The sequence below is a fragment of the Montipora capricornis genome, chromosome 8, assembly GCF_036669925.1.
Source record: "Montipora capricornis isolate CH-2021 chromosome 8, ASM3666992v2, whole genome shotgun sequence".
In the NCBI taxonomy this organism is placed as follows: Eukaryota; Metazoa; Cnidaria; class Anthozoa; order Scleractinia; family Acroporidae; genus Montipora; species Montipora capricornis.
In genome coordinates this window covers 32,710,390-32,722,324 of record NC_090890.1, presented here as the reverse complement: position 1 = coordinate 32,722,324, position 11,935 = coordinate 32,710,390, and the positions used below count along the sequence as shown (strand labels likewise).

General features: G+C 38.9%; 2 protein-coding genes across 5 annotated transcripts; both read right to left on the bottom strand.

Annotated features, from left to right (window-relative positions):
* Positions 1 to 265: 265 nt before the first annotated feature.
* Positions 266 to 4,818, bottom strand: LOC138059486 (transcriptional regulator Myc-like). 3 transcript variants are annotated; one of them, XM_068905114.1, is made up of 4 exons: positions 4,720 to 4,818; positions 4,381 to 4,561; positions 2,543 to 3,105; positions 266 to 1,608 (listed from the first exon to the last, which is right to left on the bottom strand). In XM_068905114.1, the coding sequence occupies exons 2-4, from the start codon at positions 4,401 to 4,403 to the stop codon at positions 1,181 to 1,183; spliced, it is 1,014 nt and encodes a 337-aa protein (XP_068761215.1). In that variant the 5' UTR covers positions 4,404 to 4,561; positions 4,720 to 4,818; the 3' UTR covers positions 266 to 1,180. The 3 variants fall into 3 exon arrangements, with proteins under 3 accessions (XP_068761215.1, XP_068761216.1, XP_068761217.1); XM_068905115.1 differs by lacking the exon at positions 4,720 to 4,818 and having other exon boundaries at positions 4,381 to 4,607; XM_068905116.1 differs by lacking the exons at positions 4,381 to 4,561; positions 4,720 to 4,818 and adding an exon at positions 3,216 to 3,895.
* Positions 4,819 to 7,799: 2,981 nt separating this feature from the next.
* On the bottom strand, positions 7,800 to 10,248 carry LOC138059832 (transcriptional regulator Myc-like). 2 transcript variants are annotated; one of them, XM_068905466.1, is made up of 3 exons: positions 9,852 to 10,248; positions 9,167 to 9,723; positions 7,800 to 8,890 (listed from the first exon to the last, which is right to left on the bottom strand). In XM_068905466.1, the coding sequence occupies exons 2-3, from the start codon at positions 9,705 to 9,707 to the stop codon at positions 8,304 to 8,306; spliced, it is 1,128 nt and encodes a 375-aa protein (XP_068761567.1). In that variant the 5' UTR covers positions 9,708 to 9,723; positions 9,852 to 10,248; the 3' UTR covers positions 7,800 to 8,303. The 2 variants fall into 2 exon arrangements, with proteins under 2 accessions (XP_068761567.1, XP_068761568.1); XM_068905467.1 differs by having other exon boundaries at positions 9,167 to 9,740; positions 9,852 to 10,217.
* Positions 10,249 to 11,935: the final 1,687 nt, after the last annotated feature.

The following is an 11,935-nucleotide window of genomic DNA, read 5'->3' as shown; positions in this document are numbered from 1 at the left end:
GAAGGACTTGTTGAGTTTGCTAAAATTAATTCACTGTTTCGTTTCATTTTCTGTGCCCGGTATTTTTTTAATCAAAATCAAAAACTCTCAGCCATTCGAGGAAACACACTATCTCGCCAAAGAAGTATATACTGCGGTTTGGATAACACCACCCAAAAGTCTTTTGGTCAAAACGGTCTTCTAATTCTCTGTATTACAAATGAAATTATTGTAAACCACCTGATGCTTTCACCATTTGGGCATACAATGCAACTGGAAACAGTTCTACAAATCTTAAAGCCTTTATTTTCAGGGCGTCAATTCAGGTTTCTTTACAAAAAAGCACTATGCAAAAGTTTACACATACAATGATGATGCAAGCTAAAGATTATCTACCTCTGAAATGGTCCTATGAACTGAATCCTGTTTAATATGCGATCTAATATTTGCTTCATTCCTATGTACAAATGTTAAGAATCTCTCTCAGAGCTTCTTAAAAGAAACTATATAAAATGCTGTTTCTACAAATGTTTCAGTCTTGAAGAGGAGGGTAAATGTCGGTTGAACTACGTTCACTGAATTTTAAAATGAATGCGGCTTTATCGAAAGCAAATACAACTTGCATTCTCTCATCGTACAAAGTACTTCTTGAACAAAGGGAATTTCTCATTTTTATTCGATATTTATTTTATCTTTTGGAAAAAATGTAGAAAAAATACTAGGCGTCGAGCCCGAATTATATCGTTAGAATTTCTTTCTCATTACGTGAAAAATCTGCACGGTTAAAGTAACCGTGCATCGATTGCTTAAAAGCCTTGCCTTGTAAAACTAGAAAGAAAAATGTACAAAGTTCCGATGGTGTTGTGGAATTTTAAAAGTGGCCTAGGCGAGTGTAGTTTTTGGATGGTATGAACGTAGCTTGCTTAATCTTCGCTTTTCTGGTTTCCTACTATTATGTAGACGAAATACTATACTTCACTCAATTTTAATCATTAAAACTTTCAGCTATATTATTCACCGTCGGAAAATATTCCAAAGCAATAAATTGCAAATTAATACTGGAATTAACTTTTTGTAAGTTCTAATCACGGCCATAATATTAATGTAAAAGAATCTTAATTTGATGTCGAAAAGATATTGCTTAGTATTACTTTCTATAAAAAAAGATCACGCTGATGCATCAACCAGCAAAGTTTGAACTTTACAAAACACCGTATCCTTGTCGTAGGCAATTAAGTCTTTCTAGAAGTATAAGTCGCCTTTGACGTTCTAGTTCTTTGTCAGCTCGCAACCTTTCTTCTTCCAAATGCAACTGATGAACGTATTCGCGCGCTTTTTTCAGTATCATGACCTTAGAGGCTCGGTCGTTGTCCTCGAGTTCAGGAATACTGTCTCTTAAACGCTGGAAACGGCATTTTAAGTCTTCCCTTCTTTGCCTTTCCAAAACATTGTGCGTTGCTCGGCTTGTTTCGTTGTCTTCCGAGTCCTCGACGCCTTCCATCGGCGGCGAGTCCTGTCGGCTTGAACGTCTTGATTTGCGCGGCTTCTTTATCACCCCATAGTCGAACCGTTGTTGAGGGACAAACTCCTCGCTCACATGTCGGGATGCTCTCATAGATGGATTTTCCCCTGAAAAAAGGAAGCACATTTCACGAGTGAAAATCAGTTAAGGAAGACATTTAACAACTCTGCCCAACCCAATGGAATTTTGAAGATTCGAATAAAGAGGTCAGCCTTTGATCACTTGAAATGTTCTATGCCTTTTTCCCTTACAGCCGATAACGTATTGAGCCGCAAAGATTTCGTTTCTCTCAGTTATCATTAAACAACCGAATGTCAGACATTTGATAGTGACTCAAAAGCAATTCTTTTCAACTGTTTGACTTTATTGTTCAAAGCGATTCTGTTTTCGTAAGAAAAGAGATCTAATTAGCACAGAAGTACAACGCCTTGTCATGCATAGGACAGCTTGTGTATCCATTTGAAGGAACAGAAAATTGTTAGTTGGCTTAAACCACCAATCTTAATTCAAGCCTTTGTCAAAATCGTCTTAACGACAAATCGCTCAAAAGTAATATTTAACATGTCGACTTTGTACCAAGTTTACCGAGAAACGCGCCAAGTGTGAAGAAAAAATCTGCAACAACTTGTAAACAAAACCAGATGGTATTAAAAACTTTTGACTTTGAAATCACAGAGCGTGCATTTCCAAATTCAAGTTTATACAAAGGTTCAACGATCACCATTTAGTCCGTGGTAGAATTTGTTAAACCACAAGACACTTCTTGATGTGTGGGAAAAATCTTTCGCGCCTAATTCATAAACACCCTAGGTTCACGAGTGATAAAGTTCAGGTTTATTATTCGATTATAAACACGCGAAAGAAGACAGATCCGGCGCTAAAATTGGCCAAACTACGGTAGCTAGTCATGTTGTCTTTTTTCTTTTTTTACAATTCGAAAGTGAAATAGCGAAAGAGTGAACGAAATAACAAACGGAGTTTACCTCTCACTCCACAAAGTGAATGATTCTTAAATCTAAACCAAATAAGTACGATATTCACCTGAAAAATGGGACTGCCATCTAACGTCCACTTGTTGCTGAGCAAGCGTGCGATCTTGGTTTGTTACTGCTGCTGGAACAAACGAAGGCAAATCTAGTAAGATTCGGCGATCTGTAGCCATTTCAGCACTAGATTCATTCAGATACGCCGCAGATAGCACAACTCGATTGCCTTGAAACCTCTGCGACTCGACACAATCAAAGTCACTCTCCACAGCCGGCCAAATATGCTCTTCGTCCATCGTGCTACATGTCAAACGCTGCATTTCTGCGTCGCTTAACACCAGTGGTAAATCGGACGATAAGTCTTCCGGCTCGGGTACAACTTGAAGTCCGTTTTTCCTTGATGGAATGAAGAAGTTCCGCTTAGTTGCTTGAGGAAGACAGTTCTCCGGAGAGTATGGTGGTGTTGGAAGCGGAAACTTCCTCCATAAGTCATCGTTTGGGATCGGTGGGTTGTATAGATCCTCTGTGAGATTCTCAACTATGACATCTTGGTGAGTAGAGGAATCCATGATTTGCGGTCCACGTAGTCTCTTGTCAAAAAACATGTCGTAGCAGAGTCTGTTGGTAAAAAAACGTACACAATTATTAGAAGGCGCTAAGCCGCCGTACACAGCTTCTTTTACGAGGCGCAATCTGCACGCTTGTGTATTTACTTAATGCTGACCTACCAAGCGATTGGATGAGCTAGCGATACTGATTTGTGACCGGAAAAAAAAGGAAATCGGCTTTCAAATCGACCAGCCGCTTTTCACGTTCAGCTTAAAGTGAATGAGTAGGATGAATGAATGGACTGATCATATCACAAAAGACATTAATTTGCATATAAAGTCATCCGCAGGCGTGTTGCGCGCGAGGGATTCGAATTGAACACTAATCTTCAGGACGGTTACTTGGTTTTCGTTTTGATTTGTGCAATGATCTGTGAACTTCTGAGCGAGGATTCAACAAACAAGACTTGTATCTTACAGGTTTTTTGAGTCACACGCACTGAAAAAAGAGGGCTTGGGTGATTTACACAAAATTGAATATTCATGCTTTGCAAGAGCTCTTTACAAGCGAGCGACCCGTAGTAATGACTTGGGACCTGCTTTCCGTATTGTTTCCTCGAGAAAGAGTTATATATGGCACCAAAAATTAACCAGTAGAGTTTGCAAGCAACTCATATTCCCAAAACGTTACTACTTTGGACATAGAAGAAGAAATATCTGGGCAGAAGTGAATGTTTGAGTCATGGCAACCAAAGTGGAATTTTCCTTTTCAACCGGGCGTGCTGAGAAGCGCGACGAAACTGAGCTGATGTAACGGAATTTTCGCGAATCTGATATAAGAGATGATAAACAGGAATAGAAGAAAAATAGCAGGTAGCAGGTCTGCAGCTGTTTTTATCTGCTAAAGCAATTACCCATGATTCAGCGTAGATTGAAGCTGAACAGATGAAATAAAATTTAGAGATTTCCATCTTCAAAATGGTCGCATTCTTCATTCTCTCGCTCTCTCTCTCTCTCTCTCTATCTCTCTTCGCCGTTGATTGTAGTCTACAGCCATCTCATAGAATTCTGCACTCTTTTATAAGCGAGTACAACTGAATCAGTCTCGATTTTGCAACCCCTGTAGCGTGAATAAGCTCTTTTTTCCAGAAATAACAAATTCTCATCTGAAAGTTTCGAAAATTGAGCAATAGCACAAACGTTTCGCGAAAACAACTGATTTTAGTGGGTCTATTTTACCTATCAAACAATATAACCGCGTCGCTGCAAGCGAACACAAAGAAACTGAGAATGCTGCATGCATTCATTTTTAGACAAGAAACAACAGATAAATACCAATACTCACAGTGTACTTGTGGCGGCAATCATTCTTCTAAGATTATCTTAGTCTCAATCGCCGCAGTTATGATGAAGATGGCTGGAGAGAATAAAGTGCGTGTAAATGACCAGGACGCGTGCCTTACAAACTAACTCTTGAGCGATATTAGCTTATCTAGTTAGACCTTGCCAGCTTGGATGCTGTAACCCTGATGAATATGAAAAGGATTGACACCAGAGGTTACGAGAACAATTGAAACTGCCAAAATCACATCATGACACACCCAAGAATTAAAAAAAATAAATACTCAAATAACTTTGCATAAAAGAAAGAGTTTTAAAACGGAATGAAAATGTCGAAAAATACTCCAAAGCTAAACAACACGAGGTCGATGATGTCGCTCTCCTCGGCTGCATTCTCTGTGCCTTTGGACTAAAGCTCAAAGTTGGGTGTTTAGAAAAGTGATAACGTCACTCCCCCTGGTTAAACAACCACAGAAGCTCGGTGCTGTTATTCTTCAGATGGCACAATATTTGTAGTAATGCCATTAATTTCGAAGGCCTTATGGTTTTTTCCGGGGTGTTAAGTACTGTTCGTGTGCCAATGAATTACCGGCGCGTGCCCTGCTAATTAGGCTGCTAATGAGGATTGGAGTTGTCGGCACTCGCAAGAGATACTTGATCTCACAAGTTACTTCTCTGCTGCAAAAAAATGGTAGCTTTAAGTTATGAAGCGCCAGTAAGCATTTTTTTCTGCGGACTTTGCCTTGCTCTTGAGCAAACAGACGCTGATAGCTTTGCATAAGTAGCACACAGAAAACCGCAAAGGCTAGCTAAGGGCATTATTGTTCGAACCAAAAAACAACATTTTGCTTCAAAGATCAAAGGTTGGAATATTTTTGTGCGCAAAATGACTCGATAAGAAAAGAGCATTTACAATACAGAGCCCCAAACTTTCTCTACAACAATCAAGGTCGCCTGCCTGGAGAGCAATACCAATGCAGCCTCCGGGGACACGGATTAAGATAACTTATTGTTTACGGCTGTTGTCGTAAGGTCGGCACGCGTAAGAAGGACGCCATCAATCAAAAGAAAAGAACGCCATTCAAATGCTAATAATAGGCGAGCTTTTTATTGCCAATGACGTTGATCAAGAACAAATGTTTATTTGATGGTAGCAAATTATCTACACGACACTTTGACACCTTCAGTGGGGCATTAAACTCGTACCTTTGAAAGCAGCTGGCTCGTGCTAATTCGAGCATAACATCTCCTTTGGAGCTTTCTGGAGAGCCTAACACGACGCTAATATTTCACGTACATTCTTAAATCTAATAACTTGATCTAGTTAACTGTCGCCATAGACATGCCGGTCAATGTAGAAGCAAGAAACAGTTTAAATACTGAAAGGACGTTTACAACTCAAGGAGCTTCGACTTCCTTCTATATGTCTTTTTGAAGGAATGAGTGCCGACAATAAATCTCTGAAGCCTGAAGAAAGAAATATATGCATTTAAAATTCCATTAGAAGTTTGCCAAGTATCACATTAAGGCACAAATGTAAATATGCAGGAAGTGAAAAAACCGAAATTGAAAGGAGATCGGTTTCGTTTGCATTGAGTGAAATAACGTTGGTTTGCCCCCAGAAACTTAAATATACTCTTGCGATTTTGTTCTCCCAAAGAGCTCTTGAAGTTTCCGTCAAAAGCGACGTTTTTGTCCTTAGACATCTGTGTAGGTAATAAACAATTTTACCCGCGAAAAAAATCGTGACAGAAGTGAAAATAGGACAGGAAATAGGCTTGTCTCAAGAAGAAGAAGAAATATCGTTTAACTGACTGCAGACCTGAGAATCCACCAGAGATCTCTTCCCAGTGTTAAGGACTCGCATTTCTTTTTAAATGTGTTACAGATTTCTTTGCGAAACGCAATTAGATATATTGCATTAATTGTACATCAATGTATCTTTCGAACCCTGCATATTTAATATTGCACTTTTGAGCCAGACAAATAAAATTTAACTCGCCGAAATGGAGGAAGTTTCATTGAATTCCTCAGGATCTACCATTCGGAACTACTTGCTATGAAGCGGCTTTGACAACTGGACTAATAAACCCAGGTCATCTTTCAAGCTTAAGAAGTAATTTGTGTAATAAGCGGTGAAATCCAACCATCGACAGCTGTTGCAAACAAAGAGCCTATTTTTGCTCCATTCAGGGAACACCTGCTCTCCTTAAAATCATTTGCATAACAATCCAGTCCTGCTCTTTACTGACTTTTAATGTAAACACTTTTCCAATATGGCCGGAAATGCTAAGATGAAAATGGTTAGGTGAGACAAGCGCACTCTTGCACTTGTCTGGGGCGAGAAAACCACATACCAGTTCATCATATAGGTTATAAAATTTTACTTTGTTGTCGCAGAATCTACGTTACGATTATAACCTGAAGTTATTGAAAAAGTCGTGAGATGAACGCTGAATTTGTTGACATACAACTTCATAAAATCATGAAAGTTATAAATAGAAAATAAACGCCAAAGAACAATTGTAAAGTTTTGATTTGTGTTCGTCATGTACAATCTATCAAAATACTAACTACTCAAATTTTCGTCACCAACTGCGTATCTTCCCTATGCTCTTCAACTAAATGAAGAGAACGACGACTTTCTAACAATCATTTTTGTATCTAATATAAAAGTTGTTGAATAGAAGTACTTGTAGTCCTTGTACATGAAGTATATATTTTTCTCCAACAAAAATCTTGCCAGCACCAGCTTTATTATAAAAGAGGGGACGCTGCAAAGATAGATTTGTTGAATGAAAATTATCGTCAAGAATTGCATTAAATCAATTAAGAACGTCGCCAAAGAATGGATGACGATTTCTTCTTTTGTTGCGAGTTCGTACGAAGTGATCTTTTTGGGGTCAAAACTGAACAGTTGAGATCTCCATGTGAGGGATCAAACTATTGCCATGCAGTGTCCGTCGTTTTGCTCACACATCAACTTCCGTTCGCTTTTTTACTTCCTGAGTAAACTAAGCAAGAAGCAACATGTTATGTAAAACATACAGCAGTGTAAAGTTTGTTTAAGGTTCCCTATTCGGATGATGACTTAAGAGATTCTACTTATTTTATGATGACCATGAAGTCATCCCGCAAATCGATTTATATGAAAATATAAACAGACGCTGTGGTCATCAAATCTTCTCTAGTTGATTATTTTGTATTTCCCAACAATTTTCATTCATTATGACACGAGACAGGTCATACGCTAATGGGTTTGTAATTTATGCAGTTTAGTCTATAGTTTAAGTCAACACACACATGCAAATTTGTAGTCCATTCATTTGAAGAATGTCATCGCGTTTGAATGGGAGCGTAACGCGTGTAAATTTGACCACCTCCACCGTTTTCGTTTTCTCTGAGCAAAATGTGAACATATTGTGGCGTTGTCTCCTTCGTCATTTAATAAACACTTACGAAGCACTATTCGATTTTCCGTCGTTATTTTATTACAGTTTCCTACCCCAAATGGTTCAAACTATTCTTTGTAATTCTACGCCGATTATTTTTAATGCCTTTGTCAAGCATTCACAAAGCCGGTTTCAATTCGAATGGGAGTGCAACAGCACCGTAAAAGCCCTATTTACAACCAGTATCTTCAAGATTAACTGTACGCCTATGCACAACTTAGAGATTTCACTACAGCTAAGACTAAAGAGTCTTCTCAATATAATACTTCTGAAAACTAGCATCAGGAATTTTGTGCCGTGATCAGAAAAATTTAATTCATTGTCAATAAATTGAACTCCGAAGTGCGAGTGAAAATAAATGAATGAGAAAATAAATGAACATTTTCAAAACAGTTTTTCTCCCAATTGGGAACTTACAAAAAAGAATTACCTGTGGGGAGAAAACAAAGGAAAATAACGAAAGTTCCAGAATTGTCTAGTTCGCTTGATTCAAAGCCAGAAGCTTTCTTAGTAACGTTGCGTTAATTTTCTTTTGTTTTTCCAACTCCGCGACCAGTTTTATTTCTTCTTGCTTTATGTGGCTAATATATTCCCACGATTTTCTTAGTATTGAGACTTTCGGCGCTCGCTCGTTGTCCTTGAGTTCCGGCACACAGTCCCGCAACTTTTGAAATTTCAATTTCAAGTCGTTTCTTCGCTTCCTTTCCAATACGTTGTGAGTTGCACGCGTGAACTCACTGTCATTCTCCGATTCGTCGCTTTCTCCAGAACTGCTAATGGCTTTAGCTACCTTTCGTCCTTCCCTGCAATGCAACCCCTCGCTTGATAGAGCTTTCCTGTGTCGACGTGTTCGCATTTTGGCCACAAAGTCCGATTTCTCGTTGTCAGGGAAGTCTTGTTTGTCTTCAACGCTTGAGAGTTCAGAAGACGGTTCATTCAATGAAGTTTCGGATGGCATTGTTTCGCAAGTTTTCTCACAATCAAGCTCTACGATTTCTTCAGTTTTCTGCTCTCGCTTTGAGTTCTCTATAGTAACGACATCAACTTCGACCTCTTCCTCTTCTGTGAAGTTTGGAAAAAAAAACCAAATACAAATGTTAGAAAGTCACTGCTGTGCCCATCTCGAATTTAAGACATACAAATTGACTATCTTGGTATAAACGCGCGAAAAATGATGAAGACGTAACAAAAAAAACAGAAGAAAAAATCGGTACAATGAAAGGGAATCAAGGAAAGGATCGATGTCAACTATGGTCATAGATCGGCGAACACGAAGAACGGTGACCCAATCAGCCAATGCGAGTACATTTATTATTTATCCAAGCAGTTTATACTTACCAGAATCCGACTGGTCATCCATGTTTTCCGCACCAAGCTCACTGCCGGGGCTTATGCTCAGAGGAAAGGGAAAAATCTCCGAAGGATCTACACTCAAAATTCTTGCCGCAGATTCACTAAGAGGCGGTGTTTGAGATAAGAGTCGAACACGTTCCATTTTTGAATGAATTCGTTGTTGTTTCCTGTCGACTGATTTCTCGAAGGCCGCTCCATTCCACATGCAGTCTTTGATCAATATATCCTTGAGGTCACTGGATTGGAAATACAGAGAACACTCATCGTCTAGAGAGAGTCCTTCGTCCGCGATTCCAAGACAAATTGGCTGCTCTCTTGCTTCATCCGTTGTGGCGTACGGCGGGGAACAAGCCGGTGAGATGGGTGGCGTTGGCGGAAATGAAAAATTTTTCCAGAGGTCATCAGTTGCTTCTTTGCCCTTACTCTTCAAGGCTGCTGAATCATCGCCTAAATCTTTGAATAGAGATGGTTGCAGTGCATCGAAGTCGTTGCCGAAGCTTTCTAGAATAAGGTTGTCCTCGACCATGTTAGTCCCTCAGACACTGCAATGTACAAATTCCTGTTATCGTTTCAGTCATGAGTCATGACTTCGCGTGATTGAATGTGTACTGAAAACTATATTTTCAACAAAATCAACAGTAAACAAGAGAGCTCAATATTCTTTTCTTACCTCGTTTAAGATAACTCTGGCACTGACTTAATATTGCACCGTGTACGCTTTGTCGAAGTTTAGAATCTGGTTTTAATAACCAGTTACACTCCGACACGATCGCTAGTGCGCTCAACGACCAAATGTGAAAAGTTTTACACTTCACGGCAATTCAAAGCCATTCATTGAAGACCACACACAATGCGGCGGCTTGGGCACTAAACTAGCCTCCTACGCACTCGAGTCCCACGCTTTAGCGAGGAGGAAATTCTGTTTTGAATCTATAATCGGAAGCGCGGGAACAGCATGTAGTAGAAGAACTGTGTCAAGTCACGAAAAAGACATATGAAGGCAAAAAAAAAGAAGAAGGAGTTATGGAGTGTAATTAGCTCTTCTCTCACGGGCTAGTGGTAGCAATGACTTAGTTTCCAAACAATCGCGAGGGTTCAATTCTGTTGTATTAATATTCATGCATGGCTTTTCTTTTTTGACAGGAGTCGTTGTTTGCCAAAGCCCAGCTGTGACTAGAAGGACAAAGCACGGCATTATGGGATGGACCGCCCCTTCAAGATTTTTAACAAGTCCACGTTTTAGCTGCTCTAAACACAATACTCATCACTGAGAACAATGGAGATGTAATCTAGCTTTTGACAGTCAACCAGTGTTTCATTGTGTACCACACCTGTGCGAATGAACATCTGGCAGCCTTAGAAATTTTTAAGTTTGCGTGAAGTTCCTTTTGTTCGTTGCAATGATTTCTTTATATTATCTGTTTTGAAATGAGACGATGTGTGAAAGACAATGGTTTCCTTAACGGTGGCAAAGTGAATTATATAAGCTCACAGCAGTGGAATTTAAGTTTGTTTTTTTCCTTTTATAATCTAACATAACAACTTGCTCTAATCTGATCATGAAGACGAAACAATCGCCTTAGCCAACGTGATGGCTGGATACAGATCGACGGTGACGATTTCTTGGCAAAAAATCTATATCTACAAACTTTTACATCATATCTATGTATATGTTTGTATAAACTGTTGCTAAAAGAACCATTGAGTAATGAAGCAAAATCACGGGCTTATCAGAAACAAAGTGGCCATTCAATATATGATTCTTGTCAAGTTTTGCATTGTTTGGCGCCTTTTAAAGTTTAAAACCGAGCTATTTAACAAACACCTTGAAAAAGTGGCAAGTTAAAAAGTGAGCAGCATAACAAAAAATGGATTGGAGATTCACATTTTGCTGGTAGAAGGTCAAGAGACAACAGAATCAAGGGTTCCGTTCATGGTGGGTTGATTCATTTACAAATTATTCCGCTCTCCCACCTGCTAAGGAGTAAGCAAGTCGGATATTCAACAGCTGCGGACATTGTTTAAGGCAGATGGCTTCGCAGCGTCGTAAATCACAACCAAGTGAAGCTATTTGTCTTTATCATATCCCGCTAGTCAAATTCCATGGCAGCTGCTTCTTAGCGTTCAAGTAACTAAAACACTCCAAATGAGAAGCGGCTTCGTTTGTGCACGAAGGACTATGTGTAACAGAAAACAAAAATTATATATAACCGGTAATTAAAAGAGTACAGTTCGAAAAGGCGTTTAATAAGATAAACAACTATGATACGTGATAATTGCGAAAATAATTCCACAAGGGTCTTCCTGAAAACCTACTCTGGTTCACTTACTTTTCCTGTTTAAAGATTAATTTTTTTTTGCTTTAAATAGGCCATACAAGATTCTGTAATCATTTTTCAGCACTTTTTCTTTTGGAATAGAATGGGGTCATCAAGTCGCTCCAACACGATTTTTTGTCTTATGTGCGATATCTTAGTAAAATCAAAATTTAAAAAATGACAAGGGCTAAAGGGAAAAGCTATTAGTTTAAGAGCACACTAAAGCAAAATTGACAAGAAAAGTTAAAAATAGTTTAATTTGGTCTTTAAAAAAAAATTCTTCCGGAAGAAAACCTCTATAAAATAATTAAAACGGTATCATAGCAGTTGTTTGACTACCGTAAAATGTCTTGTTAACATTCCAGGAGCAGTTTCATCGATGCCACAAGTGTCAAAACAAGATAGCTGTCCCTTAACATAAATAAAAACAATCTGC